The sequence below is a fragment of the Thalassophryne amazonica genome, chromosome 7 (genome assembly GCF_902500255.1).
Source record: "Thalassophryne amazonica chromosome 7, fThaAma1.1, whole genome shotgun sequence".
Classification (NCBI taxonomy): Eukaryota; Metazoa; Chordata; class Actinopteri; order Batrachoidiformes; family Batrachoididae; genus Thalassophryne; species Thalassophryne amazonica.
This window is the reverse complement of record NC_047109.1, coordinates 6,061,413-6,087,055: the sequence shown is the minus strand read 5'-3', so window position 1 is coordinate 6,087,055 and position 25,643 is coordinate 6,061,413. Positions and strand designations below refer to the sequence as shown.

Sequence of the window (25,643 nt, the reverse complement as noted above, 5' to 3'; positions counted from 1 at the left end):
AAATGAAGCGTCCAGCCCCTCTCCAGGAGTTGGGTACCAGAGCCCAAGCTGTGTGTGGAGGTGAGCCCGACTATCTCTAGTTGGTATCTCTCAACCTCCTGCACAAGCTCAGGCTCCTTCCCCCCTAGTGAGGTGACATTCCACGTCCCAACAGCCAGGGGCTGTGAGCATGGACTGGGCCGCCGGGCCACCCGCCCTCGACCGCCACCCAATCCTCTGCACCCGATCGCCATGGCCCCCTCTGTAGGTGGTGAACCCACAGGAGGGTCGGCCCACGTTGCTCTTTCGGGCTGTGGACTAAGTCCAGACCACCAGGCGCTCGCACGCGAGCCCCAACCCCAGGCTTGGCTCCAGGATGGGGCCCCGGCTCTAGAAACCGTTGGCTTCTGGGGGCCTAAAGCGGCCCCCAGACCCCTGGCCTATGGGCTTCGGCCCTGCGGGCCTTGAACTTTGTCCCCCCCAATTTCTAGTTCTAAATTGCTCCCTTGCCAACCACTAGGAACAGTGGGCAGCCACAGTCCAGTGCACAGGGACCAACTCCAGATGTAGAGACCCTTCCTTGTTCAGGGGCAGAGAACGGACCGGACCCTAAATATTTGGCAGCATGTTTTGATTGTGGGAGGAAACCCGAGTGCCCAAAGGAAACCCATAGACACAGGGAGAACATGAAAACTCTGGAATCGATCCCATGACCTTCTTGCTGTGAGGCATCAGTGCTAACCACTAAGTCACCATGCCGCCAGATATCAGGTGCATAACAGATATCAGGTGCACATAGCATATTTTTGAATGCTTTTTAAACATTTTCACTGCATTTTCCTGCTCTGAACTGGTAGAAGAATGCATCCTGGTCACTGCCATCTTGGATGTTTTGCACTCTCTTATTGGACCAGCAGGTTACACGTGACTCAAACCAAGGCATGTATGACAACAATATTATTACGCGAGTAAAGTCAGTAGTACCGACTTCAAACATTGATTTCATAAAACTGCAGGATTACAAACAGAGAAGTATTTCCCTCTACCTCAGAACCAATATATATCTTTGTAGCTGAGTAAAAAGATTATAGTGCCCCATGCGTTGGAACGAGATGAAACGATACAGCTTTCACCTTATGCTGTATTGATGGAAATAAAATGTGATGCTGTGTGTCTGGACCAGTCGGGTCCACATTTCACAGAGCACCATGGAGTGTCTTCACGGGGAGTTTGAGGTGGAGCCAGGCAACGGAGGAGATCGCTGTGACTACCTGAGGGACAGGGGCATTGAGACCTACCTGGTGCTTGTACCTAAAGGAGCTTCAGGCAGGAATGGTATCAGTAGTGTGGTGAGTAAAACCCACAGACGTGTTTGATCTCCAGTGCTTCACCACCAGTATTAAGTCCTGCTTTTACCTGTGTGTCGAGGTTGAAACGCATGTGGAACGCTTTCTTGTTCAAGATCAAGACGTGCAGAAAATCCTGGAAGAATTACTAAGCAGTGGCAGCGATCAACAGTCAAAATAACTTTTGCTGTGTGAGGACAAATGCTGCACCTGAGTGGAATGTCGATTCACAGGCTGTAAAATCCGCTCACTGTCCAGCAGGGGTGTCACAATACATGTATTTGTATTGAACTGGATGCAATGGTTTGGTGCGCAGAACTGCACACAGAATACATGGAACGACTGCACAGTGTGATGCATTTTTTTCTTCAGAAACATGAATGTAATAGTCACTGTCCCCATATGTGGTCAGTCCGCTTTTGAGTTTAAACAGAAATCGCCAGCAGTTTTGTATGAATGTACAGTCATACAAAACTGTGTACAGTCTCAAGAATGAGAAGTTTGCTGAATAGCCACACTATGTGTACTGATTTAAAATCTGTACAGAGTGAGGTTTTATGAGATGCTGTTCTATGTGCAAAAATAAATCAAACCTAAATGGTAAATGGACTGCATTTATATATCACTTTGCAAATAATGCCTCACATTCACCCCGATGTCAGGGTGCTGACATGCAAGGTACTCACTACACACCGGGAGCAACTAGGGGATTGATGACCTTCCCCAAGGGCCCTTAGTGATTTTCCGGTCAGGCTGGGATTTGAACCGAGGATCTTCTGGTCTCAAGCCCAACACCTTAACCCCAGCTGTTAAACAACTGTCAAGCAGTTAGAAGAGGGGTACGGTCTGCTCCCTGGAGGAAGGAAAGATACAGTAGTGTTCAGAATAATAGTAGTGCTATGTGACTAAAAAGATTAATCCAGGTTTTGAGTATATTTCTTATTGTAGGTACCAGTAGATTCAGTAGATTCTCACAAATCCAACAAGGCCAAGCATTCATGATATGCACACTCTTAAGGCTATGAAATTGGGCTATTAGTAAAAAAAAAAAAAAGTAGAAAAGGGGGTGTTCACAATAATAGTAGCATCTGCTGTTGACGCTACAAACTCAAAACTATTATGTTCAAACTGCTTTTTTAGCAATCCTGTGAATCACTAAACTAGTATTTAGTTGTATAACCACAGTTTTTCATGATTTCTTCACATCTGCGAGGCATTAATTTTGTTGGTTTGGAACCAAGATTTTGCTCATTTACTTGTGTGCTTGGGGTCATTGTCTTGTTCAAACACCCATTTCCATGAAAGATATTTTCAGTTTGCTACTTAAAATTTTGGAATTTTGCATTTACATTTCCTTGTGCACACAATGTCACAGTCACATGCATGTCTGAAAATGAGAGTGCAGTGTTGGCCTCAGATAAAGTTTTTTTTTTAAATGTTGTGATTAAATTTTGAGGCTGTATCGCCCAACCCTAATTTCAATGTCTGATTTATTTTTCATATTTCTGTCATGCCAGTTTGGTGAACAAAGTAAAGTCACGAGTGGTGGTTGCATGTTATAATTTCCTGCCCAGAGCTCGCTGACTGCCTCACAGGAGGATGTGATGGTCTGGGTCTGCGGCCACACCTTTGGATTGAAGTGGTTTGATTCACAGTGTTGTTTCCTGTTTGTGGACGTGTGTCTTTCTGACCTGCTGATTACTGATGGATTTTTTTTGTGCCACGATAGAAGCTGTCGGTAACATCTGCCAGTGGAAACTCCCCGCTGCTGGTCAACACCACAGAGTGCAATGGCAGCGTACACACAGCAGCCACCATGCCAGATGAACCAGAGGAGCTGGACACAAAGGTAACCAACAATGCCTGCCTTATACCCATGAGCATTTACAGTATCTGGGTTTATGATTGTCCTGGATCAAGACTAAGGCCTGGTCAACGTAACATGTTTTAGTCTGAAACAGTCACTTGAAATGGCCGTATTTAAAAATATCTGCTCCCGTGCTGGCCCGTGTAGATTTGTTCTTCACCATTTGGAACACTCTCTACTGCAGAGCAACTTAAAGTAGTGTTGATCAGCGCCATCATTTGGTTGGGGGCTGGTCAGTCATCTGATAGACTTCAATGTTTTATCTGGTGTGTTTTGGGGGAATTAAGACATTTTGTCCAGGTTTATCATTTGGATGGAAACACACTTCTTGAAAATATCACTCCATCATATCAACAGCTCAACAAACAAGTGTGCAAATGTCAGATTTGCACATCTAAATTTGTGGCACAAGTGTGAAATGCCACAAATTTAGATGCACATAAATAATAAAAATTAAGACTAAGGTCATAAAAATAGCAGGAGCATAATAACACTGCAGTTATTCAGATTTCTGTTTAACTGACAAATCTTTAAAAAAAAAAGTGTGAAAATAGAACAATAAAATGCAACATGAATAAGACATTTAGAATAAAACATTGAATTACATTTTTGTCTTTTTTATAGCAAACATGGTTTATATTTACATGACAACTGATGGAAAACATTATGAATGGAGACTCTGGAAAGTAAAATATTCATTTCCTGTTTCAAATCATGAGAAAATATGTATTAATCATTCGCTGATTATGTTATCATTCTGTGTTAGTGACAGAAGAAAAGCACACAGGTCAACAGAATTTGTATTTACAGTTACTTCAGAAAATATCTGTACATTTTCAATCAGGAAACAACTTTTTCTCAAACATTTTTCACTGAAACAATCCTTCAAATGGTGACACAAGCACCAGATTCAGCACAAATACTCCATAGAGATTAGTCTTCTGGAAAAAAAATGATTGGCCATTTGAATTTTCAATAGGTGGCCAAGTACGGGTCAATTAAAGAATTACACAGGGTCAAAATTAAAATATGCTCCAAACATATTGAAGAATATACCATATTATTTATCTGATCATAAAGATTCCAAAAGGGTATAGTTTGGACAATGTGTGACTGAATGGAGTTATGGGGTAAAAGCAGCAAGAATGGCAACAAAGGTCAATTACAGTTTGTACAGGGGTCAAAAGTTAAAGTTGCTTCAATTTTGGTTATAAGTGGTGCAAATTATAGCTTGAGCTAATAGGATTAATACAAGCTAAGCGATGTGCAGTGCTGCAATGCTCGCTCATGGTACAGGGAGTCCCAAACAGGAAGTGCCAAATTTTGAGTCCACAGTGAAACAGGAAATGTCAAATGTCAGACACTTCCTTCCTGGCATGGGTGGAGCTAGAACGGAGGCCAGGGTTGCCCTGGACTCCCCTGAAATCTGATTGGACACAGATGTTTGACATATCACAGCACATGCAAAAAAACACTAAACAAAACCAAACAAAAAGAACTGCATTTTGACACATATTGACTGCTACGTCCCTCCTGTCCAGTAGTTGGTGCTGTGCGCTACAAAAAGTTTGGATCCACCTTAAGAGAAGAAGAAAAATGTTTGAGCCCACAGATATACTAGATCGGGTCGAGCCTGCCCATGAGCGGATCGCGGCTGTGCCATCTTGAAAGGTTGAACATCTGCAGCTGTCAGTGGAAAATGCATGCTCCACTTTACGCTCCATTCACAGCCTATAGGGAGAAACGATCAACAGTTGTGATAAATCTGACTTTATAAATCAAATCCACGTATCTGAATTGACCTAAGCACAAGCTTAAATGTAAATAACGGCAGAGAAGTCAGCCAGAGAATTGACAGTGATTACAAGCGCAGAGCTGCAGCACTTCAACCTTTCAAGATGGGCGGGTCAGCGCTCCGCTCGGGGCAGGCCTTTTCTACAGGTCTTGCCTATTAAGTAAATCTGTGTTTGAGCCAGTTTTAAATTTGAACATATCGTCTGAACCACAGACTCCTAGTTATATTGTTGAGTAAATGGCCGTTTTCTAATGTCTAAAATTATCTTCATTAAACTCAAACTGAAAGCAAATCTCTACAACTTGGTATAAATGTAATTAAAAATATAAAATCCAGCTTCCTGATGAAGTGGTGTAGATGAGGATTTTTTTTAAAAAGGACACCCGATAGTTCATCTACAATTTAACAGAAAGTACATTTGAGATGAAAGCCTAGATTTGATGTTTTGGTGAAAGAAACTTTTATATTTCTTCATAATTAATGTAAAGAAAGTCCAAGACATATTCAGTGACTTGGAAATGTTCATGTTTCCGTCTTCTGACTTGTCTAAAGAAAACTGGCAATAAAACTTATTATTATTTACAGGTGTTATAGTTTGATAATAGTTTAACAAAGATAATTTTCAAAATTTTTATTCTTTATATTATTTGTATTTCTTGTATTTGAAATTAAAATGTGTGAAATACCAAGTGTTCCAATACTTTTGGAAGGCACAGTATCCTAATCTTATGATGGGTGCAAAATGAGTGTGGTATTATTACTGTTTTGTTTAACAATGTTTAATTTTCACTGTTGCTGCACTTTGTGTCAAATCATAGTCAAAATGCTTAACGAGATGGGGGGTCTGAAAGGTTTTAGCCATGCTAATGCTCTTCTGAAGTATTTCCTCAAAAAAAAGAAGATGCTGAAGAGCTTTGCTCGTTCATGCCTGTGACATACATATACTGTATATATATATATTTATTTATTTTTTTTCGCCTGTGACAGTAATGCAAACATACATTTAAACAATAGTTTAAAAATGGTTGCTTTTGCATAATAATGTGGTAACTGTTAAAGTTTAAACAGTCATTCGTCACTGTTCTGTTTGTTTTAACAAGGTTTGTAACATCAGCCTTCAGCCTTTGTCTGTGGAAACATCATGTACTGTGTGCACATTTGTAAAATTTTACTGGAAGCTGCTTAACATGACAGAACATGCAACTTTTTTCCTTTAAAATCTTCTTTTGAGAGCAAGCTTCATCTGTGAATTCTTCCGTGTGCTTTGCTCTTCAGCCAGAAGCTCCTTGTCACTCTGTAATTAATGATTTCAGAAATCATCACTTCATTATTGAGGCAGGAACCAACACACATTAAAATAATGTTCTATTTTCAGAACTACTGACTCTTTTCCAGGCCGCGTTTTTTCTCTCCAGCTAATAATGCGTCCACCCCACCTCGTCTGCTGAGCCGCCGCACTGCATGAAGTAGGTGGTCTCGTTTGTAAAATAGTTCTTGTGAGTTGTAAAGAGTGATATTTAAGTCTAAATATGCAGGAGAGAGAGAAAGAATCTCTGTTCACATTCAGAGTTGTCATCTCTTCCCTGTGTGCCCACTGCACCGAGCGTCGCACTCAAAGTGCATACACAGCTGAGGAGGCCGAAACTCTCCAGTTCTCTGGAAACATAATGTGTATTCTGACTGTTTCTGAGTGTCTGCTTTTGAATAAGGTGAATGTATTTATCCAGAAAGAGTTATAAATAAAATTAACGTGTTGCCTGTGGGGATCCACGGGCTCCAGATTGGGTTTTGTTTATAAAATAGGTAGCTGACATTTTTCAAGGATGGTAATAAAACGTGCAAAGCTTCTATAATGATTTAGAATGGCGTGTGAGTCCAGAGTGTAATTAGTAACATCCATTGTTCACTGTTCTTACCTAATATCCCTAATTTCTCCAAAAATATTAGTCTTATCAACTTTCCGTTTTCACGGTGTTCATCCATGACCCAAAATACATAAACATACCAAACAGCAAATGTCAGCTCTCCCCAGTTTCACTGTGATTGAAACCATCAACGTACACAGAGGCCACTTGGCTTTTAAAATACAGATTATTATTGTTACTGTCTCATCAGACAATATAGACATCCTCACCTGAAAAAGTTGAAGTTATAAACTCAGATCAGTTTTGCTCATTTTCTCTTTTTGGTACATTTATGCACCTGGATGCTTCATCACTGATGTATCAGAGGGTCATTGGGTGTTTTGAGTCTCACAGCATCATACACCCTCACCCAGGTGACCCAGCCAGGGTTGACCAGGCCCTGATAAGCGTCCCAGCAGCAGCCCATGTATCAGCCCTCGTCAACAAAAGCCACCTTTTGGCTTTCTCTGCAGCTCTGCTTGCGGATTGAATGGCCCGCTTTTTGGACGCTCCAGTGATGCACAATTGAGTGAGGACTTTGCAGAGCGAACGTCCTGCAAATACTCTACAGCTGCCTTCTATGGGCTCATAGAATGTCCTCCAGCCTACACTCCTCCACCAGTTCCTGGTACTGAGCACATTTCCTCTCGTTGGCTTCTTCTATGCGCTCTTCCCAAGGCACTGTCAGTTCAAGCATGAGCAAATGTTTTGAAGCATCAGAGGTGATGATCACGTCTGGCAGGAGTGTTTTTCCAGCAGTGCGCTGTGGGAACTTCAGCCAGCATTTTCAGTGAGTAAAACTCCAAGGGCGGATCTACCTTCAGGTGAGGGGTGGGGGTTGTGATTTTGTTCCCACGCATGTTTTTATTGTATTCTGAGGCAATCCTCAAAGGAAAGCACTGACTCTGGAGTCATGGTTTTTATTTTAAAGACTGCAAATCATCTGAGTTGAGTTGTGCACTGCACAAATTCTGAATGCAGCAACGTTCATCAGTCATTATGTGTTTATACAAGACCTTTGCCAGATTTTATCGCAGTTTTAATATGTCAAACACAAAAATGCAAAACACCAAATAAAGATAAAACAATATAGCTAATAATAATAATAGCAATAAAAATCATTATTATCTTGATATAGCACTTTAATAAAGGCAAAGTACTTCACAAGCTAAAGCACATTATACAGATACAGATTCTTTATTGTCATTGTAACCAGTACAACAAAAGTTAAGGTGCAAGCCTCTCAGTCCAAATATAAACCTGAGTAAACCACACACAGACTTGAAAGGTCTGGAGAAGAAAAGAAAACCATAAAATTTATGACAAGCTCCATTCCATGCTGGAATGAAGGAGCTATACAACCTGGTAAATATGTCAGATCTTCTCAGCATGGGTGACCACATCAGAATTTAACTGAATGAAAGAGTATGTCCAGAGCACAAATTAAAAAAGCAAAAGAATTATAAGAATGTAGTAGCAAAAAAGGGGTTGCATATAAGGAGAAAAGTATGTACAAAACTGTGGGTATTTCAGTGCCAGTGGATATTGCACATAAACAGATATTGCACTCATTTCAAGTGTGGCATGTGACCTGGCTGTTAGGTTCCAGTGGCATTCAAAAGCTCTAACAGCAGTTGGGTAGAAACTGTTTTTCAGTCTATTTGTACTTGCTTTAATGGCCCTGTACTGTCTGACTGATGGCAGTAGTAGTATGAGTCTGTCTTTGCATGTTAGTACACTCAGCAAAAATATAAACGCAACACTTTTGGTTTTGCTCCCATTTTGTATGAGATGAACTCAAAGATCTAAAACTTTTTCCACATACACAATATCACCATTTCCCTCAAATATTGTTCACAAACCAGTCTAAATCTGTGATAGTGAGCACTTCTCCTTTGCTGAGATAATCCATCCCACCTCACAGGTGTGCCATATCAAGATGCTGATTAGACACCATGATTAGTGCACAGGTGTGCCTTAGACTGCCCACAATAAAAGGCCACTCTGAAAGGTGCAGTTTTATCACACAGCACAATGCCACAGATGTCGCAAGATTTGAGGGAGCGTGCAATTGGCATGCTGACAGCAGGAATGTCAACCAGAGCTGTTGCTCGTGTATTGAATGTTCATTTCTCTACCATAAGCCGTCTCCAAAAGCGTTTCAGAGAATTTGGCAGTACATCCAACCAGCCTCACAACCGCAGACCACGTGTAACCACACCAGCCCAGGACCTCCACATCCAGCATGTTCACCTCCAAGATCGTCTGAGACCAGCCACTCGGACAGTTGCTGAAACAATCGGTTTGCATAACCAAAGAATTTCTGCACAAACTGTCAGAAACCGTCTCAGGGAAGCTTATCTGCATGCTCGTCGTCCTCATCAGGGTCTCGACCTGACTCCAGTTCGTCGTCGTAATCGACTTGAGTGAGCAAATGCTCACATTCGCTGGCGTTTGGCATGTTGGAGAGGTGTTCTCTTCACGGATGAATCTCGGTTCACACTGTTCAGGGCAGATGGCAGACAGCGTGTGTGGCGTCGTGTGGGTGAGCGATTTTCTGATGTCAATGTTGTGGATCGAGTGGCCCATGGTGGCGGTGGGGTTATGGTATGGGCAGGTGTCTGTTATGGACGAAGAACACAGGTGCATTTTATTGATGGCATTTTGAATGCACAGAGATACCGTGACGAGATCCTGAGGCCCATTGTTGTGCCATACATCCAAGAACATCACCTCATGTTGCAGCAGGATAATGCACAGCCCCATGTTGCAAGGATCTGTACACACTTCTTGGAAGCTGAAAATGTCCCAGTTCTTGCATGGCCGGCATACTCACCGGACATGTCACCCATTGAGCATGTTTGGGATGCTCTGGACTGGCGTATACGACAACGTGTACCAGTTCCTGCCAATATCCAGCAACTTCGCACAGCCATTGAAGAGGAGTGGACCAACATTCCACAGTCCACAACTGACAACCTGATCAACTCTATGCGAAGGAGATGTGTTGCACTGCATGAGGCAAATGGTGGTCACACCAGATACTGACTGGTATCCCCCCCCAATAAAATAAAACTGCACCTTTCAGAGTGGCCTTTTATTGTGGGCAGTCTAAGGCACACCTGTGCACTAATCATGGTGTCTAATCAGCATCTTGATATGGCACACCTGTGAGGTGGGATGGTATTAAAGGCACTGCGCTGCGGTGGTTTGAATCATATTTATCTAATAGATTACAATTTGTTCATGTAAATGGGGAATCTTCTTCACAGACTAAGGTTAATTATGGAGTTCCACAAGGTTCTGTGCTAGGACCAATTTTATTCACTTTATACATGCTTCCCTTAGGCAGTATTATTAGACAGCATTGCTTAAATTTTCATTGTTACGCAGATGATACTCAGCTTTATCTATCCATGAAGCCAGAGGACACACACCAATTAGCTAAACTGCAGGATTGTCTTACAGACATAAAGACATGGATGACCTCTAATTTCCTGCTTTTAAACTCAGATAAAACTGAAGTTATTGTACTTGGCCCCACAAATCTTAGAAACATGGTGTCTAACCAGATCCTTACTCTGGATGGCATTACCCTGACCTCTAGTAATACTGTGAGAAATCTTGGAGTCATTTTTGATCAGGATATGTCATTCAATGCGCATATTAAACAAATATGTAGGACTGCTTTTTTGCATTTGCACAATATCTCTAAAATTAGAAAAGTCTTGTCTCAGAGTGATGCTGAAAAACAAATTCATGCATTTATTTCCTCTAGGCTGGACTGTTGTAATTCATTATTATCAGGTTGTCCTAAAAGTTCCCTGAAAAGCCTTCAGTTAATTCAAAATGCTGCAGCTAGAGTACTGACGGGACTAGAAGGAGAGAGCATATCTCACCCATATTGGCCTCTCTTCATTGGCTTCCTGTTAATTCTAGAATAGAATTTAAAATTCTTCTTCTTACTTATAAGGTTTTGAATAATCAGGTCCCATCTTATCTTAGGGACGTCATAGTACCATATCACCCCAATAGAGCGCTTCGCTCTCAGACTGCAGGCTTACTTGTAGTTCCTAGGGTTTGTAAGACTAGAATGGGAGGCAGAGCCTTCAGCTTTCAGGCTCCTCTTCTCTGGAACCAGCTCCCAATTCAGATCAGGGAGACAGACACCCTCTCTACTTTTAAGATTAGGCTTAAAACTTTCCTTTTTGCTAAAGCTTATAGTTAGGGCTGGATCAGGTGACCCTGAACCATCCCTTAGTTATACCGCTATAGACTTAGACTGCTGGGGGGTTCCCATGATGCACTGAGTGTTTTTTCTCTTTTTGCTCTGTATGCACCACTCTGCATTTAATCATTAGTGATTGATCTCTGCTCCCCTCCACAGCATGTCTTTTTCCTGGTTCTCTCCCTCAGCCCCAACCAGTCCCAGCAGAAGACTGCCCCTCCCTGAGCCTGGTTCTGCTGGAGGTTTCTTCCTGTTAAAAGGGAGTTTTTCCTTCCCACTGTCGCCAAGTGCTTGCTCACAGGGGGTCGTTTTGACAGTTGGGGTTTTTCCGTAATTATTGTATGGCTTTGCCTTACAATATGAAGCGCCTTGGGGCAACTGTTTGTTGTGATTTGGCGCTATATAAATGAAATTGATTTGATTTGATTTGATTATCTCAGCAAAGGAGAAGTGCTCACTATCACAGATTTAGACTGGTTTGTGAACAATATTTGAGGGACATGGTGATATTGTGTATGTGGAAAAAGTTTTAGATCTTTGAGTTCATCTCATACAAAATGGGAGCAAAACCAAAAGTGTTGAGTTTATATTTTTGTTGAGTGTATAATCCATGAAGAGAAGACAGGCATAGTTACCCTGTTGCTCCAGATGGGTCAGCGTGGTGTGGAGGGCAGCAGTCACGGCATCCTCTGTTGACCTGTTGGCCTAAGCGAATTGATATTGGTCTGAAGTGGGGGTTATGAATGACATGACATTCAAAACATTTCATCACCACCAGTCTGAGTGCAACAGGCCTGTAGTCGTCAAGGCTGGTTATAGAGGATGTCTTGGGTAGGGGGACTATGGTGGAGGTCTTCAGGCATGACGGGACAGCAGACTGTGTCAGGGACCGGTTGAAGATTTTGGTGAAGATCTCAGCAAGCTGGTCTGCACAGTCTTTCAGCACCTGTCCTGATGCCGTCGGGGCCAGTTGCTTTGTGTGGGTTGACACCCCTCAGTGTGCGCCTCACCTCACGCTCCCCACTGTGAAGTTACGCCCGGCTGCTGGCGGCGATGTGGCTGCTCCTGTTGTCACAGTCAAAGCATCCAATTAAAACATTTAAAACAATTTATAAAAAGTAAAACCATTTAAAATAAATTACATAATGACAAAATAAAGACACTAAAACATTGCCACCATCAAGAGTTGTAGGCTGCCAAGAAATGATAGAAATGGTAAAGTGCCACTCTTGTCACCTCTTTCATATCTGAATCAAACGAGAGAGACTCATCGAAAATGATGCCAAGTTTCCTGACAGCCTACTACGCTGAATTATGCACCCACCCAGTGACAGTGAAATGCTCAAACATGTTTCTCAATTTTGGTGGCCTGATGACCATCATCTGAGTTTTATTTGAATCGAGGAGGAAATTAGCTGACAACCAACTGCTCACAGCAATTAAACAGGCCTCAGTTTTGCTCATGGTAACACGGTTCGCCCCATCACCAGCAAGCACGGGCAAATACAGCCGTAAGTTGTCAGCATAACAATGGTAAATCACTGGTGAAGAAAAGAAAAATAAATTTGAATAAATTTTGCCTTGAAAGGTTCAACTGAAGTGGACTTTCTAATATCAACTAGCAAACTATTCCACAGTGTATAAAACAATATAACTAATAATTTTAGTAATAATAATAAAAATGATTTAGACAAAGGCTCTAAAACCTGCTGACTTCTTAATCCTGGAAACACAGAACATCCTGTGATCAGAAGGCACGAGAAGACACATAATATATAACAAGTTCTGAAAGGGCTCTTCTATCAGAATCTGTATCATATTGGCACTTGTGTATTGGAATTGGATCAGAACTAAAAGAAAGGTGGATTGGCCCATCTCTATATTCATGTCTCTGGGTCCTCAGCAGCGACACCCGGGAAGATCTTACAGTCATGAGGTGAGTCAGAGGTGTTTGTGGTCTTGATATCTTTGCAAGAGAACAAAGATCTGTCTTTAGAGTCCCGGTGCTTCCTGTCTTACTGTATGGTTTTGAGACCTGAATGTCGGCCAGTGACCTCGGGTTGAATGTGTTTGGCACCAGATCTCTTCTTTGGCTACTCCTGGAAATGCTTTGTGTCTTTGTACTTTGCGAGTCTCCTCAGGTTTAGACCTGGGTGCCACCATGCTGTGGGTAACTCCTCACCAATCCACCATCCTCCAAAGACAAGGCCCTTAGTACTCGCCTGAGGTTTCTTCTTGTTCAGACATGACGCTCAAAATAGCTTTCCCTCATCCCCTTTATAGTGTGCACTACCTTCCAATGGAACACAGCAGCAGTGTTACTCCTAAGGAAGCAGAAACAAGAAATATCCTTTTTTGTAGACTGCAGGACGGTCTTGCCGTTTCTAGTACAGCTGCTCTCGGAGATAAGATCCTTTTAAAATGAGAAATGTGGAAGCTGCAGTCTTTTTTGTCTGTTTTTTGGGGTCTTGCAGGTGGTGAATCCGTCTTTCCCTAATCCTCGACGGCGGCTGCGACTCCGGGACCTAGCTGAAAGAGTGATTGATGCTCAAGAGAATGAACAGGAACTCAACAAACTCCTCAATGAGGCTTTGCTAGAAAGAGAAACTGTACAAGCGTAAGTACCAGTGTTGGAGCCCATCCACACCCAAATGTACGACAAGCTCCATTCCATGCTGGAATGAAGGAGCTGTACAACCTGGTAAATATGTTAGATCTTCTCAGCATGGGTGACCACATCGGAATTTGTTAAACTCATGTAAAAATGTGGAATATGGGCCAGGGTGTCAGTATAGCTCAAGATAAAATGGCCTGAATCTGTCATTTAATGGCAGATGTCACATAATTCAGTTGGATCTAAACTAAAACCAGACCACCTGTGTCCCATGCTCTGATCATTTATAGCACTGCAGTGCTGATCAGCAGCTGACTTAGAACTGCTGCGGACCAGGGGAATCTGACTGTTTAATTAAAAAAAGAATCTGCACTTGAATGATGACTAGATATTTGGCATTCTTTTTCATTATTTTATTAGTGTTTTTTTTGTCAGTGTTATGTTTGGCATTTTATTTGTGCTATTTTTGTTATTTTGTTTTGGCGTTAGGTCCTTTTCTGCTTTATATATTTTTTTGTAAATGGCAACATATATAAAACCGAGTAAAGCTAACTAGTCATTAGCTAACTAGGCTGTTTATCCAATCCTTATATTTGGTGTACACCACCTGCAATATATGCTGACCATGCCTCTTTTCCTCCCAACTGCATCGGATTATGGCAATATTTGCCATGTCGGGCATGGTTCCTCCACATTCTTCCTATGTGTGACAGGGGCTTTAGTGATGTACACGCAAACGGCATCTGCCTGTTTGATAAATACAGATTTAGTTATTTATTGGTACTTGCACACAATACTAAACCTTTTCTACACACAGTTTGATAAATGAGGGCCTCGGACTTTTTCAAAGCAATGGTAAATGCAACCCCAATTCCAATGAAGTTGGGACGTTGTGTAAAATGTAAATAAAAACATAATACGATTTACAAATCTTCTTCAACCTATATTCAATTGAATACACCACAAAGACAAGATATTTAATGTTAAAACTGATAAACTTTGTTTTTGTGCAAATATTTGCTCATTTTGAAATGGATGCCTACAACACATTTGAAAAAAGCTGGGACAGTGTATGTTTACCACTTATATCACCTTTCCTTCTAACAACACTCAATAAGCATTTTGGAACTGAGGACACTAATTGTTGAAGCTTTGTAGGTGGAATTCTTTCCCATTCTTGTTTGATGTACGACTTCAGTTGTTCAACAGTCCGGGGTCTCCGTTGTCATATTTTGCGCTTTATAATGCGCCACACATTTTCAGTCGGTGACAGGCTGGACTGCACGCAGGCCAGTCTATTACCCACACTCTTTTCTACGAAGCCATGCTGTTGAATGTGGCTTGGCATTGTCTTGCTTAAATAAGCAAGGACGTCCCTGAAAAAGACGTTGCTTGGATGGCAGCATGTGTTGCTCCAAACCCTGGATGTACCTTTCAGCATTGATGGTTCCATCACAGATGTGTAAGTTGCCCATGCCATGGGCACTAACACACCCCCAATTCCATCACAGATGCTGGCTTTTGAACTTTGCGCTGGTAACAATCTGGATGGTCTTTTCCTCTTTTGTCCGGAGGGCATGACGTCCATGATTTCCAAAAACAATTTGAAATGTGGACTCATTAGACCACAGCACACTTTACCACTTTGCGTCTCCATCCATCCATCCATCCATTTTCTTCCGCTTATCCTACGTCAGGTCGTGGGGGCAGCAGCTCAAGCAAAGCCGCCCAGACCTCCCGATCCACACACACCTCCCCCAGCTCCTCTGGGGGAACCCTGAGGCGTTCCCAAGCCAGCTGAGAGACGTAGCCCCTCCAGCGCAAAGTGCCCCCCACGCTGGAGGGCACTTTGCGTCTGTCCATTTCAAATGAGCTCGGGCCCAGAGAAGGTGGCGGCGTTTCTGGATGTTGTTGATGTATGGCTTTCACGTTGCATGTTAGTGTTAACTTGTAGATGTAGCGATGAACTGTGTTAACTGACAATAGTTTTCTGAAGTGTTCCTGAGCCCACACGGTACGATCCTTTACACAGTGATGTCGGTTTTTAATGCAGTGCCGCCTGATTGGTCGAAGGTCACGGGCATTCAGTGTTGGTTTTCAGCCTTGCCGCTTACGTGTAGGAAGTTCTCCAGATTCTCTGAATCTTCTGATTATATTATGGACTGTAGATGATGGAATCCCTAAATTCATTGCAATTGAATGTTGAGAAACATTGTTCTTAAACTGTTGGACTATTTTTTCACACAGTTGTTTACAAAGTGGTGATCCTCGCCCCATCTTTGCTTGTGAACGGCTGAGCCTTTTGGGGATGCTCCTTCATTGCAATTGAATGTTGAAAAATATTGTTCTTAAACTGTTGGACTATTTTTTCACGCAGTTTGCAAAGTGGTGATCCTCGCCCCATCTTTGCCTGTGAATGGCTGAGCCTTTTGGGGATGCTCCTTTTATACCCAATCATGATACTCACCTGTTTCCAATTAGGTGTTCCTTGAGCATCATCAACTTTCCCAGTCTTTTGTTGCCCCATCCCAACTTTTTTGAAATGTGTTGCAGGCATCCATTTCAAAATGAGCAAATATTTCAGTTTGAATATTAAATATCTTGTCTTTGTGGTGTATTTAATTGAATATAGGTTGAAGAGGATTTGCAAATCATTGTATTCTGTTTTTAGTACATTTCACACAATGTCCCAACTTCATTGGAATTGGGGTTTTACACTCATGACATTTTTATACTGGCTTGTTAAACATGACCACAAAAATAGCAAGATGAAACCTTCCATCATCATGAGTTTAGCAAGTAAAAAACCAAAAATGATTTGCTGATACAGGCAGAAAGAATCCCCAGTACAAACAAAAACTAAAAACCTTAAAGGAACAAGAGTATGAATGAGCATCTGTTTTGAATGGACAGGCTTGAGTCGTGACAGGTGAAAAACTGGATGTGTCTGTAGGGATGGAGTCCGACGAAGCTGCATGGCAGTGGGATTAACAAGCTTGTCAATGACAAAGGGACCAATATGCCTGAGAGACAGTTTTGGAGACTCAGTTTGCAAAGGAATATCATGGGATAATAGCCAAACCTCCTGCCCGGGTTGGTAGTCAGGGGCTGGGGTCCACCTCCAGGCCGCTGGTCTGCATGGTGACAAGTCCGTTCCTGTGTCTCCTTGAGTGCAGACTGAGCTTGTTTCCATATCTGATGGAATCGTTGAAAATGTTCTTGAACCGAAGGGACTGAGAGTTCCTCTTCTTGCTCAGGGAAGTGCGGTGGCTGATAGCTGATTGAGGTTTCAAACAGGGACAGACCAGTAGCAGGTGAAATTTGGCTAATGTGGGTGTATTCTACCCAGGGCAAATGGGAGATCTAGTCGGCGGGATGGTCAGCGAACACACATCGAAGGACATTCTCGAGTTCCTGGTTGGTTCTCTCTGTCTGACGATTCGTCTCTGGATGGAAGCTGGGAGACAGGCTGACAGAAGCACCCAGGGCATCACAGAAACATTTCCACACCTGAGAGGTAAGTTGCGGCCCGTCCTGGGGGATGCCATGCAGCCGGAGTATGTGGTGAACCAGAAGGTCAGCAGTCTCCTGGGCTGAAGGCAACTTCTCCAGGGGCACAAAGTGGGTGGCCTTAGAAAAAGTCAACAATAGTTAGAACCACTGTCTTTTGTTGGGAGGCTGGGAGTCTTGTGATGAAATCCATCCCGGTGTGGGACCAAGGACGGCCTGGAAGCGGGAGCGGCTGGAGCATGCCGGCAGGGGGCCAATGAAGAGATTTGAACAAAACTGTGGACATCTGCCTGCTGGATGGCCACCAATAGCGGCGGTGGATTAGATTAACAGTTTTGTGGATTCCGGGAGGTGTGATAGAATTGTATGACGGCTGAACGGGCCTCGGGAGGCACTAAGATATGGTCAGGAGCTTCCCCACCGGGCTCTGGATGGTGAATCAGGGCCTCTTGGACTTTTTTATCCACTTCCCAGGTTAAAGCCCCCACAACCGTGGACTGGGGAATGATGGAACCCGGGATTTCATACGTTGTGGAGGTCAAGGGCTGGAACATTTGGGACAGAGCATCCGGTTTTCCTTTTCATTTACCTGGGCAGAAAGTAATGGTGAATTTGAACCGGGTGAAAAACAATGCCCACCTGGCCTGTTGTGGGTTTACCTGTTCTGATGTATTCTAGATTTTATGGTCTGTCCATACTACAAACGGGACTGCGGCTCCCTCCAGCCAATATCTCCATACTGTCAGGGCTTCTTTGACTGCTAACAACTCTTTATTGCCTACACCATAGTTCTTTTTGGCCGGCATTAGGCGCTGGGAGAAGAAGGCACAGGGATGCATCAGATTATCTTCTGTGGATTTCTGGGACAACATTGTACCCACCCCTAGCTCTGAAGCATCAACCTCCACAAAAAAACAGTTTCTCAGGGCCAGGTTGTGTGAGTATGGGTGCTGTGTTTCAATGTGTGGAATGCATTGTCAGCGACCGGTGTCCAATGGAAGGAGACTATTGGAGAGGTTAAAGCGGTGAATGGAGCTGTGACCTGGCTGTACCCGTGGATAAACCATCAGTAAAAATTGGCAATCCCCAAGAATTGCTATAATTGCTTATGAGTGGATGGCACGGGCCATTCAGTGACAGCGGTTACCTTGACCGGGTCTGGTTCGCTAAGATTTGGCAGTATGATAAGCCCGAGGAAGGAGACGGTTTCCCAATTAAATTCACACTTTTCAGCTTTCGCAGAAAGGCGGTTCTTGAGGAGGCGCTGGAGCTCTTGGCGTACATGATGGGTGTGTGACTCGGAATCAGGTGAGAAGATCAGTATGTCATCTAGATAGACAAACACCAACCGGTTTAAGAAGGACATCATTGACAAGGGCCTGGAATATTGCAGGGGCATTTGTCAGGCCAAAAGGCATAACCAAATGCTCGAAATGACCGACTGGGGTGTTGAATGCTGTTTTCCACTCGTCCCCCTCCTGCACTCAGACCAGGTGGTAGGCGTTCCTAAAATGTAATTTGGTGGCCCCAAGGAAAGGAACTGAACTTGGAATCAAGGAGAGGGAGTGGATACCGATTACGGACCGTGATGTCATTCTGTCCCAGAAAATCGATGCAGGGGCACAAGGTGCCATCTTCTTTCCCCACAAAAAGAAGCTTGCGCCCGCAGGTGATGACGAGGTCTGAATGAACCTACCAGGCAGTGAGTCCCAGATGTAGGTCTCCATAACTACTTGTTCCAGGCGTGAGAGGTTATACAGGTGGCTGGAAGGTAGGTCTCCATAGCTTCTCATTCCAGGCATGAGAGGTTATACAGGCATCTCAGCACACAGGAGATCTATGGCAATATCATAGGGACGGTGAGTAGGAAGCGAGAGTGCACAGTCTTTGCTAAATACTTCAGTGAGATTGTGATACTCTGGTGAAACCAAAGAAAGATCTGGAGGTGAATGGACCACCTCACTGGCAAAACACTAGGCGCAACCGAGGAACAGAGACACCCATGGTATAACGCGTCGCTCCACTGAGTAACTGACCCGGACGGCCAATCAATCCGGGGATGTGCTCTACTATCCAAGGGTGCCCTAGAACCACAGGTGAGGTGGAGGGAATCACAAAGAACTGAATAGTTTCGCGATGGTTACCAGAGTTGATTAGGGTGACCGTCTCGGTCTGTAATAGATGGAAGCAGAGTTCCATCAAGAGATGAGACAGACAAGGGTTCAGACAGAAGGTGTGTAGGGATCTGGGCCTCAGCAACGACCTTATCACTAAGGAAGTTGCCCTCAGCCCCAGTGTCCACCAATGAAGGAAAAGATGAAGTCCCAAATAGGATCGTCGCCGGGAGTTGAGTGCGACCAGATGACCCACCTATGAGTTTTGCTTGACTCACCTGTACCCCAACATCTATGTGTGAGCCCTTTCTTTTGGCTGAACCGGCCAGTGGATGTGGAGTGGAGCGATGGCCCTGGACGAGTACGGGGGGGAGTCCGAGTGGAATCTGTGTAACTGTTTATCTTCCCCCTTGGGAAAGATATACTGTTACATCAGACTTATCTGACCCACAGCTTTATTTTTCCAGCGGGTGTATAAGTGGATTACCAGGGAAATGAATTTGTCAGTATCTTCGGGATCATCCCGGACAGCTAATTCACCCTTGAGAAGATCCAAGAACCCCCTAACAAAAATACTCCGAAGAGCAGCCAAGTCCCAGCCCACCTCCGCAGCCAGAATCGGAAGTCGACTGCAAACTCCACCACGCTCTGGTGATCCTGTCGAAGAGATAAGAGACGCTGAGCTGCGGTATATGCTTTGGTGGGATGATCAAATATACGACTGAGCTCATGAGAGAATTCAGAGAACTTTTCAAATACTGGAAATTTGCTGTTCCAGAGAGCGGTGGCCCAAGCGTGTGCATCACCGTGCAGCAGATTCATCACGTAAGTGACGACTGTTGGAGGCATACTGCGAGGGTCCCTGAGAAAACACTAGCGAACACTGCATCAAAAAGCAGCACACATTTCTACACAACTCGCAGATGGTAACAGATGACAAATAAAAGGCTTGGGAACCGATTAATATGCTCGCGTAAGATGGAACTATTTGCGGCGCAGAGTAATCGCCTGGAGCTGTGTTGGAGGATGAATCGGTGAGTCATGCTGTGTGACCTGAGTGATGCATGTGTCTGCCTGTGTAATCTGAGTAGCAAGCTGAGAAATCACTGTGTGAGAGTGCATGACCTGGGCTGAAAAGGTCTGCACTTGGGTCCCCACGGCACCCATGGTTTGTTGGATCTTTCCCAGGAATTGTCCTTGATGATTCAGTGCCTGCTGAATGGGGTCTCCTGCTGGGTCCATGTTGTGGCCAGAGACTTCTGTTATGGTTAGGGGTTCGGGTGGAACCAAACCATTTCAGACTATGGACCCACACACAGGGAGCTGGACACGGAGAGGAGTTCAAAAGGAAAAATATATTTATTTACAATAAATAAATGAAATGCTGTGCTGGGATGCCTGCGGTATAGAGTGGCCCGGCTCCTGGCGGTGAAATAAGGGAGCTGCAGTTTCCCAGGTCAGTCTTAAAGGAATATTGTCAACTAAGGATTCTATGACCAGGGCCAGGTGGACCCCTCACCTCAGCCACCAGGTACTAAGGAAGAACACACAGGGTGAGTGAAAAGCGCTCGTAACGCTGTCCTCAAAAACAGTCACAGTTCACACAGGCTTAACACAGGTTGCTTCAGGGTTCAGGAAATAAAGTTATCTTCTTATGATATAAAGTTCACTGTTCAGTAATTGTTCATTTTTATAAGTTGTACCCAAAGGTCAGAGGTCAAGCGTTGCATGTGGTAACGCAGTTCCAATTAAGCAGGACTTGATATAGCTGGGTTCTCAATGGTTTGATATCAGAGTTCATGCAGTTGTTAGGGAGAGTTCTTGGCACAGTTCTTTTATCGTAGCACAGTCACAAACAGGGACAAGTGAGAACGGGATCTCACTGAGATGAGGGGAACTTAAATTGCGTAAAGTTGAGATGCACTCTATGCCAATAGCCGAGGAGTTCCCAAAGTAATGTAGCTGTGCAGGTAGTCAGAGTCAGGATTCAGGTCCACTTCGGAGCCATCCTGGAATCATCTGGAACACCAGGAAAAGACAGTTCGCTCTAATATGGGAATTAGAGGGGGAGGCCAGCACGACCTGAGCATAAGCTGCGGGAAGCTTCGGCATCTTGAGCGCACAGCTGGAAGACGCAGTCAGGGTCATGGCGCAGCAATCAGGTTTGGTCCTCCTGGTATCTGTCTGGATCATGGAATGAGGCTCTGAAAGCTGGTGAGGCAAAACGAGGAAAGCAAGGCGACAAACAACAAGTCTCTGGCAGTTCATGAACAGAAAGTCAGGGTTTAAATAGTCTATCAATAATCAGTCACTCATCTGATCCAGGTGTGAAAAAAAACTGCGGTCACTATCTGGTGGAGAAACAAACACATGACACTGGTAAAACAACAGATATATATATATAGATAGATAGATATAGATATATATTTGTCAGTGTTTTGTTGATGCATCTTATTTTGCTGTGGATTGTTTACGTAAAGTGCATGTTCATAAGATTTTCTTCTTCCTGCTCCTTTTGTTCACATTTATGTAAATGTTGTCCCAATGACACAAACAAACATAATTAGTTTTGTTTGTGTATATTTTTTATATTGTAGTTCTAAAATAAATTCAAATTTAAAATTTGTATCAGGTAAGGTTTAGATATTAACAGTGGTGGGCACACTTCCGATAACAGATAATTATCGAAGATAATGTTTTCATTATCGGATTATCTTTTTAGATAACTTTAAAAAACATTATCGGACCAATTATCTTCCGATTAATTTTTGTCCGGTAACTTTTAGACCGATAAATAAAGTAAACAAAAATGAACAGCGACAAGCATTTTTTAAATTTAAAACCAGTTCAGCACCTGCCTGTTAAAAGTTTTGTAACAGATGGACAGTTGTACCCTCTGCTAACAGAAGAGAGCTGCTTCTATGAAAAGCGTCTCTATCCTCTGTAGACAAAGGTGAAAAGGCCAAAAAAATAAATAATTTCCTTTAACACCATACCAATATGCTGGCAATATCACCTAAGTCATCCAGAGGCATACATTTTTAACTTATGGTTCAAATTTTAACCAAACTAATTTTGGACAAGTGATTTAAAATTACTGTCATGTCTGAAGTTTTATAAAGTGAAAATATCAGATATATGTTTTAGTTTTAAAGTAATGTGCTACTTTTTAAGGTTTTGTGAGGGCATGCTGTTTCCAGCAGTGCATTATGGGTAGGATGATGTAATCTCAGTACGATCACGACAGGACAATTGCATTTCAGACATTCTGTTCAGGCTCCACAGACAACAGCATTAAACTCTAGTGCCTAAAACTCTCGTGAATATATTCTCTGTGTTTATAGATGTTGTTATTGTATTTGTGTTTGTTAAATTCCACGCATTTTAAATGTAGCAGACAGGGATTATCTGGAATTTTGTTTTCAAGGCCTCTACTGCCATCTACTGGCCAGTAGTGTTCATGGCAGTATTCGCCCTAAGTACTAAGCGTCTGGGCACCAAATCAACTTTTTGGCTTTGCAAATGGATTTTTTTTTACAAATGAAGTTTAAAAACAAAAAACAACAGCAAAAAATAAATAAATAACATTACAAGACAGCTCTGCGGTGTTTACACAGGCACAGTGCGAGCGGTTAGATGCTTGTAGCTCTTCAGCAGCAGGATACCCTCACAACGGCCGACCACAGTAATATCAAACAGGTTTGATTTTAATTTGACCATACGATCGGCGATCAGGAGGTGGTCCTGAGATGTTAAACGCAGCTTGTTACTCCATGTACACTACACGATGCAGGACGCGTGATTAACCTCAAACTCGGTCCAAAAAATTCCTGCATGAAAAATCATCTCACACAGAGTAAAGCACGTTTTACAACATCATAAAACGTGTGCACATTCTCTCCACATGCAAAACATTTTGCGATGACACTGCCAGGGCTCCGTAAAAATGCCTGTTTTTACAAATAAAAAAAATTGAAGATTTTACAAAAGCACATTTATCTGTAAACACCAACACGACAGACGTCACATTAACGTGTTGCTTTACATAATGAATGACTGAACCAATCAGTGTTTAGCAGAGGCTCTTTTACCCAGAATCATTTGCGATCTGTCTGTGTTTGTTACAAAACCTCAGAATTAGTGCATTATTCAACATTAAAAGATATATGCTATATTTTAACTTTGTACAAATGACAGAATTGACATTAATGGAGTTATTCTATCGGTATTAATGTTATTTATAAATCAAAACCATAAGTCAGCATGACTTTATTTTTCAAGACCTCCGCCTGACCGGAGCCTTGTGATTGGATAGAGAGCTGGCTTTATGGCTGCTCTCAGAGTGCTTCTGTACTGAGAGCTCTGTAGTGAACAAGTGCTTCCAGCAGGGGCAGAATGTTCAAAGACAAAAGTGTGGTCTCATTGTTTGGGTCTGTTGTTACTTTTAATATTACTTGAAGCTATTGTGGCATTAAAACTTAAATTCGTTTTATTAGTAGTTGTAAATGTACCAGAGACAATATTGGAATTTATCTGTTATTGGTTATCTGTAACTTCCGATACATTTTGTTTTTTTTTATTGTTTTATCTTTATCGAAGATAACTTTTCAGTTATCTGATTATCAGTTATCGAAGTTAATTTTTTGGTTATCTGTGCCCACCACTGGATATTAACATTTAATGTCACTACTGATATTTGTGTGTCTTTTTAGTGTGAAGGGGAAACATACCAACCGGCTGTCCCTGAGGTTTGTGGATTCGGATCTGGAAAGCCGGTACTCGGTGGAGAAGGAGAAGCAGAGTGGAGCTGCCTTCTGCTGCTCTTGTGTTGTTCTCTTCTTCTCTGCAGCCATGGAAGCTCTCATCAACCCTTGGTGAGTCTTCGGGGTCCATTTGACCTCACAGTCTACTTCTCCAGTTTTCCAAGTGTGACAGTGTTCCTGCAAGCACACAGAAACTAATTCAAGCTGAAGCTAAAATATTTGGACAGAACATGTGCAGAACAGTGGGATTCTGTCAAAGGTAAGTCACACCAGGAAAACAGCAGTGTTGGGGAAAGTAACTTTGGAAAGTTACTTCATTAGTTAGTCTATACAGTTATATTTTACAGTTACTTCTTACATTTACTTCATTAGCAGCTGCGGACACCTTGTCGGCAGCTGCTGAATGTAATTAATAAAGTTACTCATAATCTAATTTGGTTATTTTTAAGATTTAGTACTCAGAAAAGTCATTATTAGTTACTTTGCTGATTAGTTACTTTTCTGATTGCTCAATTTTATGAGTAACCAAGTTAGATTACTCGTTACCTTATTAGTTACATTACTTATTAGTTGCAAGTTTTCTGCAGATTCTAATAAAGTAATTGCATAAAGCTGCTAATGAAGTAACTGCATAAAGCACCTGTATAAAGCAACTAAAAAAGTAACTTGTCAAAGTTACTTTCCACAACACTGGAAAACAGGCAGGCAGACAGCAAAGAAAGAAAGAAAGAAAGAACGAAAGAAATGGCCGTAAGACAGTCTGATGTCGAGTTGCCTGCTGTGAGTGAGTGAGTGAGTGAGTGAGTGAGTGAGTGAGTGAGTGAGTGAGTGGGGCCAAGTTGGGATTTACATGCTATCTGCATGAAATAGTACGTTGATTGACAAGTTGGGGAACAATGTAAATATGTTGGCATCTATTTTGTGGCACAGAATTGACTGCACGGCCACTTGAAGTGTACCACAAACAGTACAGTAGTACTGACCTAATACATTTTCATTTATTTTGTACAATTATTACTCTTGAAAAGTACGCTCTTGTCAAATCTCAGCCACATGGGGAGGACATTTTGAGTGTCATCCCAAGCCAAGATAAATGAGTAGGATTGTGTCAGGAAGGGCATCCAGCATAAATTTTACCAGAGTGAACGCATTCAAATGCATATCACAAATCTAATTACCATACCAGATCTATCAGTGCCCACATTAACAGTGAATGCCACCGCCTCTGATGTCCAACAGGGAGCAAGTAGGAATTGGACTACTGCTGGGCAAACAAGAGGCAGCGAACATGTCTAGAAGCAGAGGGAGAGGACGAAAGTTAGAGATGTAGAAGTGTTTGTCGGGACTCTGAATGTTGGCAGTGTGACTGGTAAAGGGAACGAGTTTGTTGATAGGATGGAGACGAGAAATGTCGACATACTGTTACGTTTAGTAGTAATAAAGAACCCAAAATTGCAGACAGGGAACAGCAAGGTGTGTGTCAAAACCCATGTGATTTAGTGGCTGAGCCAAGAACAAACAGT

At 42.7% G+C, this 25,643-nt stretch overlaps 1 protein-coding gene across 1 annotated transcript in view; it reads left to right on the top strand.

The window, feature by feature from the left end:
* Positions 1-25,643, top strand: part of adcy3a (adenylate cyclase 3a) — a 359,639-nt gene that overhangs the window by 145,153 nt on the left and 188,843 nt on the right. The window contains exons 7-10 of the mRNA XM_034173754.1: positions 1,163-1,328; positions 3,055-3,174; positions 13,594-13,736; positions 24,070-24,231. Of these exons, the coding sequence (XP_034029645.1) occupies positions 1,163-1,328; positions 3,055-3,174; positions 13,594-13,736; positions 24,070-24,231 (591 nt within the window). The remainder of the gene's footprint in view (positions 1-1,162; positions 1,329-3,054; positions 3,175-13,593; positions 13,737-24,069; positions 24,232-25,643) is intronic.